At 40.4% G+C, this 13,685-nt stretch overlaps 1 protein-coding gene across 3 annotated transcripts in view; it reads left to right on the top strand.

Moving 5' to 3' along the window:
- DOCK8 (dedicator of cytokinesis 8) overlaps window positions 1-13,685 on the top strand; it is a 237,404-nt gene that overhangs the window by 43,306 nt on the left and 180,413 nt on the right. For 2 of the 3 annotated variants that reach the window (XM_025360066.1, XM_025360065.1), the window contains exon 1: window positions 9,236-9,288. Coding sequence is in view for 1 of the 3 variants with exons in the window: in XM_025360064.1 (XP_025215849.1) it covers window positions 7,797-7,899 (103 nt within the window). In the remaining 2 variants the exon portion in view is untranslated. Of the gene's footprint in view, window positions 1-7,796; window positions 7,900-9,235; window positions 9,289-13,685 lie in introns of those variants that run through there. The other variant, XM_025360064.1, reaches the window with a different exon arrangement.

Genomic DNA, 13,685 nt, shown 5'->3' with positions numbered 1-13,685 from the left:
GATTACAGGTGTTCTTTTAGGTGATTATGCTGCTTCATCAGTAGATGGTGATTATATTAAGAAGGAAACTTACATGATGATATACAAAGGCTGGGGAGAGGCGATGTCTCTGAAGACACTGAGAAATCCTTCTCTAGTCTTGCTGCTGGAACGCTCAAACACTTAAGTCATCTAATAAATATTCCACTGTCTTCAGAGGAATTTTCTAAGTGAAAGGGATTTAGGACTCCCCTGTGAGGAAGAAACATAAGTTCCATGCCTTCCTAATAAGAGGCAAACTTTTCTTTGTAGTCATGTTTCCACCTGTTGAATCTGTTTTATGGAAGTTGTACAGTTATGGCTTGTCTGTTTATGAGAGGAGATAGAAAATATGAGAAACAATAAAACCTGTAATAATCCATTGTGAGGCCACAGGCTGAAGAATTTACAAGGAATTTATTCCAGACTTTTTGGCTGAAAATATGTATGCATATATGTATACGAGTGTATGGAGATACAGTTATGGATAGAGATATATAGATATATGTGTAGATATATAAGTATGTAAAGTTTGCTACAGAAATTCATTTTGTAGACTTTTAAAAGTGCACTTTACTAAAAGCATCCAAGAATACATCTCAGAAAAAGCCTTAGATTTCTTTTATGTGGTCAACTCCAGGAACTACTCACGCTTGAGCTACATGTGTGTTTTCAGACCTTACCCATGCCATGCACAATGATCTAACCCTTTGATAGCTACATCATTCAGAGTCAGTTTTTCTACATGCAACAAATTTTTAAACCTCGATTTTTATTTATTAATTTTTTATTTTTATTTTTTTTGAGATGAAGTCTCGCTCTTGTCCCCCAAGCTGGAGTGCAATGGCATGATCTCAGCTCACTGAAACCTCTACCTTCCGGGTTCAAGCGATTCTCCTGCCTTAGGCTCCTGAGTAGCTGAGATTACAGGTGTGTGCCACCACACCGGGCTAATTTTTGTATTTTTAGTAGAAACGGGGTTTCGTCATGTTGGCCAGGCAAGTCTCGAACTCCTGACCTCAGGTGATCCACCGCCTTGGCCTCCCAAAGTGCTGGGATTACAGGCTTGAGCCACTGTGCCCGGCCTAAACCTTGATTTTTTAAAAATACTACCCTGCCCTAACCTTGTAACTTAGTAAGTTTGGGGAGAGGGGTGTATAACAACCTTTCACTGCTTATTTGATGTAAATCATTTCTAGTCCTGAAACAATGGCTATTTTTCAAGGTTTAATTATACTGTATGTTGTGGTTGCATCTACATGTACACCCACAAATGTCTGTAATTAATATTTATTACTAACCTTGTACTTTACACTGTATTTGTGGAGTGTTTTACAATTGCTTGTTACCAAGAGTAAATTATATATTTGCTTTTCTTTACCCCACCCCTTTCACTATTGTTGAAAACACGTCAGATTCAGGAAAACCTCAAGAGACCCAAACCTCTTTCAATACTTATAGACGAAGTTTTTTTCCTTAATCAGTTTTAAAATCCATCCAGCCATTTTGGCTGCCGACCATACCAGCAGATAATGAAAGAATTTTCCTTGAGGGTCGAAAGCCAGGGAGAAGCCTTCCAGGGCTGTTTGGTTTCCTAGCACAGTTGCTGGAGTAGCTCGTGGTGCTGACTGATCTGCTTGGTGTGCATCTTTGCCTGTTAGAGCTGGAAAGATGCTCAGTACTATAAAGCCCAGCCCCTTTGGTTTATGTATAATGAAACTAAGACCCACCTTAGTCAACTAATGTGCTTTAACTCAAGCAAATGGCAAATGGCAAAACTCAGGACTCTGTCACTGAGTTTTCATTCTTCTTCTTTATTCTGCTAGATACATATTTTATAAAGAAATGAGGCAGCAGGCCGGGCGCGGTGGCTCAAGCCTGTAATCCCAGCACTTTGGGAGGCCGAGACGGGCGGATCACGAGGTCAGAAGATCGAGACCATGCTGGCTAACACGGTGAAACCCCGTCTCTACTAAAAAATACAAAAAATTAGCCGGGCGAGGTGGCGGGCGCCTGTGGTCCCAGCTACTCGGGAGGCTGAGGCGGGAGAATGGCGTGAACCCAGGAGGCGGAGCTTGCAGTGAGCTGAGATCCGGCCACTGCACTCCAGCCTGGGCGACAGAGCGAGACTCCGTCTCAAAAAAAAAAAAAAAAAAAAAAAAAAAAAAAAAAAAAAGAAATGAGGCAGCATGATGTTTAAAATACTTAAAGTGAGAATGAGAAAAACTGATGTCTACATATCATGAAATGGTTTAAAAGTTTAAAGTGCATTGTCTTCTCCATCAGACCTCCTTTTACTAATTTTTTTCTCAAAATCTGGCTCAGAAATCTTGTTTTAAAAGCTCCCTAAACATTCCTAGGCAGAATTAGTAACTCTTTCCTCTTTGCTCACGAGGAGCTATGCATATTCCTGTAATAGAATATTTACCATATTGTAAGTATTCAATTATTCATCTGCCCTCCTCCCATCTACCCACTGGATCAGGCTTCCCAGGAGCAGCAACAGAGAGCCCAACAATTTGTGTGTTCTCAATGTGGAATGAATGAATGAAGGAAGGAATGAACCAACCATTCCTTCACAGTCTTGCACTATCAGTGAATCTTATGCTTTATTGGACATAAAAATCACCTGGAATTGCTGACTTAAAATACAGTTTTCCAGACCATACCACAAGAGATGCTAATACAGGACTGGGGTGGGTCCAGGAATTTGAATTTTTATCTAAGTAGCTGATGACTTAATGCAAATGGTCCAGCAGCCACACTTTGAAAGCTCTACTCTAGGATTAGTTGTGGTTTGTAGTCCCAATTGTATATCATAATTATTGATGATCTGAAAAAAAACATAGAGCTTCTCTACCCACTCCCTACCACCAATCCATCACCACCATTCTGACTCTTTAATCACAATGGGTATTGACATTTTAAATAAATCGCAAGGCTTCCTTCCAGTAAAATGTATGAAAATAAAGAAGATAATACTTCTAAACTATTTTGAGTTCCTTAGAAGAAGGGTATCTTAACTCATTAAGGAAATATTATCATGATATAAATCTAGCATCATGAAACTTATCTTGGACATGCCAAATTTGGTCTGAGAATCAAACGTAGAGGAAAATAAAACCCACACACAGTACCTGCATAGAAATGGAACCTGTGCAAACACCTGCTTTGGCTGTGTTCCTTTTTGTCAGACAGATGTCCCCCTTCACTAGGACCAGGGTAGAGATGAGAAGATTGATTTGGACATTGGGATGCTATATGTTCTTTTGGGACTGAAGTTCCATATTAGGAAACTTAATAGCCGACATTTACATAACTTTTAAACCCCCCAAGTAGTACGCTCTGTCTGCACACGCTTTTATATATATGCAATTTGTTTGTTTTTGTTTTGAGACAGGGTCTCACTTTGTCACCCAAGCTGGAGTGCAGCAGGCATGAACACAGTTCACTGTAGCCTCAACCTCCCAGGCTCAAGCAATCCTCCCACCTCAGCCCCCCGAGTTGCTGGGACCACAGGCACACACCACCATACCTGGCTAATTTTTGTAATTTTTGTAGAGACTGGGTTTCACCATGTTGCCCAGGCTGGTCTCGAACTCCTGAGCTCAAGTGATCCACCTGCTTTGGCCTCCCAAAGTATTGGGATTACAGGCGTGAGCCACTGTGCCCAACCATATGGATTTTTTTTTAAATTGTGGACTTACATAACTTCATAGGAGACAGACCTGAATGAGGTAGTTATTAAACTACTTTGTGACTATGGAAAGGATTTCTGATCCTTGTAGTATATTTCCATGTATATTGTTATATTGTTGTGTGTTTGTATTTAGTTGCTCATACTATTTTTTACTGTAGCTTGCTTTGTATGAAGGTTTCCATGGGTCAACCTAATTTATATTTTTGTCATTTTAAATGGAAAAATGATATCCCATATATTTTATACTGTTATTTGTTCAGTGTTCTTTCCAATGTGGGATGCTTTGGTTATTTCCAATTATTTGCTATCATACTATCATATACAGAGTATTATGTTCATTTCCGCTCAAAATTATATTTTTGTTTGTATGAACTCCATGGTGTATATTTCCCAAAGTGGGATAGTTAAAGAGTTAACAGCAGTTTTATAGTTCTGGTTGCATATTACATTATTACTTTCCAGAGACACAGAGCCAATATACAACCCCACCAGGGGTGTGCGGCATGCTGGTTTTCCCACAGCTTGACCAACATGGAATTTCATCATTTCAGCCTATTTCTGCTAGCTTAATATGTGTGTAGGGCCTCACTGGAGATATTTTATTTTGAAGTTCTTCAAATGATAGGAAGCAATTCTTTTCCACGTGGAATGATTCACTATTTTCGGTTTAATGACAAACCATTCATATTTGACAGTTTTGAAGTGACAGGTTTAATTGCCTTCTCTATAGGGTTCTGTAGGGAGAGAAAATAGGAGTGCTATTAGGTATTGGGTTAGGCTCAAAGCGTCAAGGAAGAAGATTAGTTGTGTAGCTCTGAATTAGGAAACTGGTATATGGAGGACTGGAACAGAAACACCAGTTGACTCTGTTTAAGAAAGGCTAGAGGGCAGGAACATTCTGATTTCATGATGACAAAAATACCAGAGTTTTGACACAGGACAACAGGTCTTGCTTCAAAATGAAAGCAAGACCCTGTCCTTCCTGCCTCTTTGATCCTCTCACAATGCCACTTTCTTTCCTGAACATTTTCAGATATTCTTATTTCACATCCACCACTCTGGTCTATAATAGGACCAGTTTTAGAATGACCGGGAAACTAAGACATATTATTTGAGAGCTCTTGGGGGAAGACCTGGAGGCAGCAGTCCCAGGAGAAGTCAGTCTTATCTGTAAAAAGGTCAGCTTGATCACAGAAAAGGGCTTTGGCTTGGTTGTGTTGGCCCTCTATGGCTTATGATCCTCTTTTCAAGTAAGCAAATAAATGATTGCAGTGTTGGTTTGAGTCCTATGGTGCCAAACACAAGATACATTGTTGCTCATGCAATATAGACTTTTTGTTTTGGACAGTGGTCTAATCTGTTGATTTTTTAAAAATCGGTGACTGTCCAACTTATAATTAAAATCAGTCTATCAAACACTTGGAGACAAAATCTGAGGTTATTCTTTCATTCCTAGTTGTCACACTAATTTTTTGCCTTCACTTTTGTCTATGTAGAATATTTACATGTACACCTATCTCATTCTATTTAGATATAACTCATATGCTACAAAATTCACCCATGTGTACAGTTCAGTGATTTTTAATATATTCACAGTCATCCCTACAATCAATTTCAGAACATTTTCATTACTTCAAACAGAAACCCCAAACTCATTAGCAGCCACTCTCCATTTCTCTACAATATCCCCAACCCTAGGTGACCACAAACCTACTTTCTGTCTCTATAGATTTTGCAATTCTGGGCAGTTCATATAAGGAATCATAGAACACGTGATCTTTTGGTTTAGCTTATTTCACTTAGGATAATGTTTCCAAGGTTCATTTATGTTGTGGGGTATATGTACTCTCTTCCTTTTTATTGCTGAGTAATTTTCCATTGTGTGAATATACAACTTTCTGTTAAGTCATTCATCTGTTGATGGACATTTGGATTTTTTCCATTTTTTGGCCTTTATGAATAATGCTGCTATGAACATTCATGTGTTAGTTTTTGTGGGGAAGTGTGGTTGTCCTTTTTATTTATTTATTTTTTCAACAGAGTCTTGCTCTGTCGCCCAGGCGGGAGTGCAGTGGTGCAATCTCGGCTCACTGTGACCTCCACCTCTCGGGTTCAAGCGATTCTCATGCCTCAGCCTCCAAAGTAGCTGGGATTACAGGCACGCACCACTACACATGGCTAATTTTTTTGTATTTTTAGTAGAGACAGGATTTCGCCATGTTGGCCAGGCTGGTCATGAACTCCTGACCTCCAGTGATCTGCCCACCTCAGCCCCGCAAAGTGCTGGGATTACAGGTGTGAGCCACCACACACTGCCAGAAGTATGTTTTCATTTCTCCTGGGTATATACCCATGAGTGGAATTGCTGGGTTACATGGGAGCTCTGTTCAAATTTTTCAGAAACTGCCAGATGGCTTTCCAAAATGGCTGCACCATTTTATATCCCAACCAACAGCATATGCGCGCTCCAGTTTCTCCACATCCTTGCAAACACTTGTTATTGCCCCTCTTTCTTGTTATAGCCAGCCTAGTGGTTGTGAAATGACATCTCATTGTGGTTTAATCAGAATTTCCCTCATGGCTAGTAGAATACTTACTTCCTATCCTAGTATTTCCTTATACTTTAAAAAAATTAAAGAAAGAAAATGCTGTAGAAAATTAAGGAGCACAATTTATGCTTGCCGCTACAGCTTCCTCTGGGGTTTCACACTTCCTTGACTCATCACATAAGGGGCCACCACTAGGATGAATGTGCTCCAGCCTTATTCTTCCAATCTTCTCTCCATTTGTCATTCAGAATCCTGGGAAAGAGAGATGCTTGTCCTGCCGTGAGTTATGTGCCCACTCTTTTGATTTGTGTTTCTGCCTAGACAGTGCACAGCATGAGCGTGGGCATCTTGAAAGGAAATTGGGGTGCCCTTGAAGGAGAATAGATGCCAAAGTTGAGACAAGAGCCTAGTTTCCTGCCTCTCTAGGTGTAACTCATTGCCAAGGTCAGGAGCAAAGCAAACCATGTAGGAAACCTCATCATGCGGGGCAGTTAATAAGTATACCCTAGCACACATTTGCACAGAGAAAACCTAATAAGCTTCATTTGTAATATTTAAGTATTACATTTAAAGTAACAATGTTTAAAAATTTATATATACCCTCATTGGATACGAAGCATGTTTAAAATATATGATCTCATTTGATCCTCTATAATCTCTGTTAGTTTCTAATTATATTCAGTAGCGGTATTGGTATTGTATGTTTTGGCCTCATTGTGGTTTAAATACACTTTTGTGAACTAGCCTGAGAATCCAACCACCAACACAATGATGTAATAAGAAAACGTGCTCTGAGTTCCAAACAAATGGCTAACAGATGAGTGCTCAGAAGTCAACTTGTTCGTAAGCTGGGGTATCACTGGCCAGCAGTCACATGCCAGCAGGTGTAAGTAGACAGTGAGGAACAACTTTCTCTCATTTGTGTGGCTCCCTAAAGTGTTGGCTGAGTATTGTCCACATGGGTGATGCAAAGGATCACTCCACCAGGAGCAGTTTGGAAAAAATATAATCATTGGGAATTCCTGTAGCATTGAAGGTGCCTACAGGGAGGCAGAAGTGTTCATATAACAGTTCTCTGGTGTTCTCTGTTGTAGCAGCCAGTCAGCCAAATGGGTTCAGCTGCTTGAAATGAGAATGGCTGGATCAAAATGGCAGCTCAGGATTTAAAGGATTCTAGTCAGAGACCAGACATCCTCACATAGAGAAAACTCTGAATGGCTGGGGGAGAAGGAGTCAAATGCCCTGGATCTTTTTCTTGGGCCTCAAAGTCCTCCTTCTGCCATCATCCTTCCAGTATTGGGCAGGACCCTGACTGCAGGCATCACGGCCTCTGTGAACTTCTCAAGGGTATGTATTATCAGACAAAAACTACAGTGTCCACTCACAGGCCACTGAGGGTATCTTAGTCAGTTCTGCTCATCACCCAGCCAAGGCCTACGTTTTATAACATGGTATCAAAGATTGCATCTAAAATTGCGATGATTTCTTAAAATAATCATTTCATTTAGATTTTTCTATTTTAATCCAAGGTATTCTTCAGCGGAAATAAGGAAACAGTTTACTCTCCCACCAAACCTTGGCCAGTACCATCGACAGAGCATAAGTACCTCTGGCTTCCCCTCTCTTCAACTAGTAAGTATGAGTTCCAGGTTTACTTAGCGGTTGGTCAAGTGCGAAAGTGCTCAGGGTATGTGTTTGCCTCCTGCTCCTTAGATCTTCCTACCATCACCTCACATTCTCCAGTCACCACATCCTAACTCTGTGACTGCGTCTGGACATCAAACAATATCCCTCTCTCCCTCTGCCAACCAGTACTTAGGGTGCATAATAGAACCTCTGGGAGCTGTGGTTTTGATGTCTCCAGACTAGGTGGGCTTCCAGGCTACTCAGTCTCATCCAAATTATGGTTCATATTTGGGGGAGAAGGGCTAGCTTGAAAACTTACCACGATTTGTAGTATGCATTTTTTTGGAAAAGCCTATTCCGAAATCTGAAATGCCGAGTTACAGACCTCCTTTTTGTAAAATCATTTTCTTGCTAGTATAATTTACATATAATAAAATTCACACATTTTAGGTGTGCAATTTGGTGAATTTGGGCAATTTAGAGTCACTTAACCTTTACTCAGTCAAGATATAGAACACTTCCTTTATCCTAAAGAGTTCCCCAGTGCCCTTTTACAATCTCCTCTCCCAATCGTCCCCCCAGGCCACACCCTCCAACTCACGCAATCTCTGATTCACTTCTGTCACTATAATTTTGCTCTATCTGGAGCTTCATATCCTGTCCTGTTACAGTATGTACAAACCTTCTTTTTTTGAGACAGGGTGTCACTCTGTCACCCAGCCTGGAGTGCAGTGGGTGATCTCGGCTCACTGCAACCTCAACCTCCCAGGATCAAATGATTCTCCTCCCACCTCATCCTCTCAAGTAGCCAGGACTACAGGCACATACCACCACAGCTGGCTAATTTTTGTACTTTTTGTAGAGACAGAGGTCTCGCTATGTTTCCCAGGCTGGTCTTGAACGCCTGGGCTCAAACGATCCTTCTGCCTCAGCCTCCCAAAATGCTGAGATTACAGTGAGCCACTGCGCCTGGCCCTAAACCTTCATTTTTAAAACACACTTCCTCTTAAGTTGAAGATTGCCTACATTTTTATATCAATGCCAATTGTTGAGTGTGCCTATATATGTTATATTATTTGAGCACTAAATGCCAGATGTGTGCCAAGTCAGATAAATCTGACAAATGAGATGGTTTGTAAAACCAGAAGTGAATATTCACTTCCTTTGTGAGAGAGCTCCAGCCCTCCTGTACTCACTTCCTCACACAGCACAGCAGCACTCTCTTGCTGGTTCTGGTGGTTATCTTGAAGAGGTTAGGTTATTTTTTGTTTCTACTTATTACTTCAAAACCACTTCTGCTCTTAGAAATTTTGTAACCTTCCACTCAGTTTCCGGTAACCGCCATTTTGTCTCCTGTAACAATTTACACGCCGTGTAACTGTGAATCTTTTAAAGGTATGTTTTACTGAAGTGATTTCTGGTTATTTCAGAAGGATAATTTGTGTGTTGTGTCATTAATGAAATAGTAGTACTAAAAAACCTATAGCATCTTTTACTGCAAGAGGTAACTTTCCATGCCATTTTTTCAGAAAATCTACTTATGACTTAAGTGGCTTGCTAGACTGCCCTTTTTATTTGTACTTTTCCTGTGTGTTTCAGGATTGCAGAGTATAATAAAAGCATATCAAGTGCATAATGTGTCCATTTTTAGGTATATTAGATTAGCTTTACACCAAGATAAATTAGATATGCTTCTTGGTTTAATTTGTGCTAATATATATTTAATTGAAAATCAAATAATTTTTTTTTAAAGATTGACTGAAGTTGTATTCCAAAATATGCAAAATTTAGTTTAAAATAGATTGGATACACTTTTAAATTTTAAACAAGGTAGAGGGTTTTAGTGCTTTGCTTTTAAAAAATAAATGAAGACTGCAGCTTTCTGCAGTAGCTGTCTTGGGAAATAGTGTGGACATCACTCCTAAGAGACATTAAGGAAGTTTAGCTAACAGGCTTTAACCCTTTCTCTCCATACCAGCTTTTACTTTTTTTTTTTTTGAGACAGAGTTTAGCTCTTGTTGCCCAGGCTGGAGTGCAATGGCACTATCTCGGCTCACCACAACCTCTGCCTCCCAGTTCAAGCAATTCTCCTGCCTCAGCCTCCTGAGTAGCTGGGATTACAGGCATGCATCATCACACCTGGCTAATTTTGTATTTTTAGTAGAGATGGGCTTTCTCCATGTTGCTCAGGCTGGTCTCAAACTCCCGACCTCAGGTGATCTGCCCGCCTAGGCCTCCCAAAGTGCTGGGATTACAAGCATGAGCCACCTTGCCCGGCCACCAGCTTTTACTTTAATGCTGCAGCCTTAAATTTTTTTTCAGGGAAATTATTTTATGTAAAGTTACAAAGAAAAATAATGGTTAATATTTGTAAGCATTCGTTTGGTAGTGTGCTGCCTCCTCAGTAAGTTTTGATGAAAGTGAATTTTGATGAATTACTACATTAACTGGGTAGTGAAGTTAACATATGGCTTTGCTGTCCATTTTCTAAGAGAAGATATCAAGAAACTAGCAACAATAAGTAAAATTGTTAAATTATGCAAGAATCACATGTTCCTACCTATCATCATTTAGTCTTGGTTCTATTTGCATGTGAATATCCTTTAAAATATATTACTCCCAGTTATTCCGCTTTACTTTTCTGAATCTCTTTTTCCATCTCTCGACTTCAACTTCAGTATATAGCCCTTGTTCCTTCTACCTGGAGAACAGAGGCATGTGGAAGCCCAGAGGATTGAATTCTTTTTTTTTTTCTTCTTTCTTTCTTTCTTTTTTTTTTTTTTTTTTTTTTTTTTTTTTTTTTTTTTTTTTTTTTTTGATGAATAGTCTGCTTAGGAAATCCCATCTCTGTAATGTTTACCTGGTATCGTGTTGTAATGTCAGAATGAAGTGGCTGTTCGTCCCCTTGAGTCATCGTCCTGAATGAAGGTTCCCCAAAAGAAATCATCAACTTACATGGTGATTTCCTTTTACCTTTAAAAAAAATATTTCTTTTCATGGAAAGATAATGGAACGTGTTGGTAAGATTCATTTCTAGGAAGGCAAAGGAGTAGTTTATCATCTAAAGACTCTCAGCCTAAAGGTGTTTTAGAAAACGTTCCTTAAGATGAGAAACCGTAGGTTTTCATTGCATTATTTTGGCTAGTTGAAAAATAAGACCAAGTGTGTTCTGACCTTCGTTTCTCTTACCTTTATTTTTACAATGGCCCACTTGCTGATACAAATGGTTATTTAATTTTTAAAAGCATTTAATTGAAGTCAAGTTATTTAGAACCTAATCAACTACACGTCTTTGTTGTTGCTGCTGTTTTGCAAGAGTGAAGAGCTTGGAGTCAGATGAATCTGGGATGAAGTACAGGTGTCATTTGTTAGTCATGTAATTTGTGACAAGCCACTTAATCTCGCTGAAGACTTCAGTTTCTTCATTTGTAAATTGGCATAATAATGCTGTCCCTACTAGGGAATATAGAATTGTATAATAGGTCCTTTGTATATATTGACTAATATTGCTCTCTTATGATTTGGCACTGTGGTGACACTGTGGGAGATTAAAAGAAGATGTGAATAAAAGGTGACTTCAGCTTCAAAGGGCTTTATGATTCATTTGGGAGAACATACAGTATCTATACTGGCTTCAAAAGTGGCAGGTGTTTAGAAGAGAAAAGGATACATGATGTACTAGGAGGCAAAGGCTTGATTGAGAAGGCTGAGAAGACTTAGAGTAAGGGTTCTCAGCCCTGACTGGACATTAAAATTATCTAGAGACAATTCAATGAGAATTCCTGGGGGCAGGGACCAAGCATCAGTATTTTAAAGTTCCCTGGGGACTTTAACTTGAAGCTCAGGTTGAAAATCATTTAAAGAACTTTGTTATTTATTTATTTAATTTTTTTATGTATTTTCTGAGATGGAGTCTCGCTCTGTCACCCAAGCTGGAGTGCAGTGGTGCGATCTTGGCTCACTGCAACACCTGCCTCCCAGGTTCAAGCTACTCTCCCGCCTCAGCCTCCCTAGTAGCTGGGAATACAGGCGTGTGCTACCACAACTGGCTAATTTTTGTATTTTTAGTAGAGACAGGGTTTCACCATGTTAGCCAGGCTGGTCTTGAACTCCTGACCTCAAGTGATCCACCTGCCTTGGCCTCCCAAAGTGCTTGGATTACAGGCGTGAGCCACCATGCCTGGCCTATATTTATTTTTATTTTGAAACGGAATCTCCCCCCGTCACCCAGGCTGGAGTGCAGTGACGTGATCTCGGCTCTCTGCAACCTCTGCCTTCTGGGTTCAAGTGATTCTCCTGACTTAGCATCCTGAGTAGCTGGGATTACAGGTGCCCGCCGCCATGCCTGGCTAATTTTTGTATTTTTAATAGAGACGGGGTTTCGCCATGTTGGCGAGGCTGGTCTCGAACTTCTGACCTCAGGTAATCTGCCCGGCTCGGCCTCCCAAAGTGCTGGGATTACAGGCTTGAGCCACTATGCTCGGCCCATTTAAAGAACTTTAAAGGTAGAAGTATTCCAAGTAGGGGGAAAAATATAAAGAAAGGTAACACTTCTTTTTTCCTGTGCGCTTTGAATTTCAGAAGGTGTAGTAAGCAAAGAGCACTTACTAACCCTGCAGATATATCCTAAGAAAATACAGTGGCTTCTGTCATCAATCTGATAAATCAGATGAGAGGAAGGGTGTATGTTTCATGTTGATTTTTCTTTTATTGGGGTTTTAAAAAACTCTGTAAATGTCAGGTCTGATGATGTGTGTATAAACATTTTCGAAGAAGATAAAATATTTTTGAATTTTGCATTTTTTAGTATGAAGGGGATCCATCATTTGAAGTTGGTTTTCTAGACGTGATGATAAACTTGTCCCAAGTCTGTTTGACACTCCTACCAAAATCCTTTGTTACCAGGGCTAGAAGGCGGCTGTGGCTAGTAAATAACCCTGTGTGTAGACTCACTCATTGAATTTTGGCATTCTCTGTTGCCACAGCTGTGTGAATGGATTAACCAGAAACCCTCTGATGCCAGCTGCCTATTTAGGCAAACAAGTCTATAATCAGTACCTCTGTTAAAATGAAACTGTAAAATACTATTTTCTTTTCATTTATTTATTTATTTAGAGACAGGGCCTTACTCTGTTGCCCAGGCTGGAGTGCAGTGGTGAGATCTCGGCTCACTACAACCTCTGCCTCCCAGGCTCAAGTGATCCTCCTGCCTCAGCCTCCCAAGTAACTGGGACCACAGGCACACCATTGCACCTGGCTAATTTTTGTATTTTTTTTTTTTTTTTTTTTTTTTTTGTAGAGACAGAGTTTCGCCATGTTGCCCAGGCCGGTCTTGAACTCCTGAGCTTCAGCGATCTGCCTGCCTTGGCCTCCCAAAGTGCTGGGATTACAGGCATGAGTCATTACACCTGGCCTGATTTCTGGTTGTTCAAAGTAGAAGCCAGGCACAGTGGCTCATGACTGCATGTAATCCCAGCACTTTGGGAGGCAGAGGCAGGAGGATAGCTTGAAGCGAAGAGTTCGAGGCCAGCCTAGGCAACATAGTGAGACCTCATCTCTATAAAAAGTTTAAAAAAAGAAATTAGCCAGACATGGTGGCACACGCCTTTCGTCCCAGCTACTTGGGAGGCTGAGGCAGAAGGATCACCTGAACTCAGGAGTTCAAGGCTGCAGTGAGCCATGATTGAGCCACAGTACTCCAGCCTGGGCAACAGAGCAAGACCATGTCTCAGAAAAGAGAAGAGAGGAGAAGAGAAAAGGAAAGAAGAGAGGAGAGGAGAGGAGAGGAGACG

The sequence above is a fragment of the Theropithecus gelada genome, chromosome 15 (genome assembly GCF_003255815.1).
Source record: "Theropithecus gelada isolate Dixy chromosome 15, Tgel_1.0, whole genome shotgun sequence".
NCBI classification, from domain to species: domain Eukaryota; kingdom Metazoa; phylum Chordata; class Mammalia; order Primates; family Cercopithecidae; genus Theropithecus; species Theropithecus gelada.
Note: the sequence above shows the minus strand (reverse complement) of the source record. Positions and strands in the feature narration are given on the sequence as shown.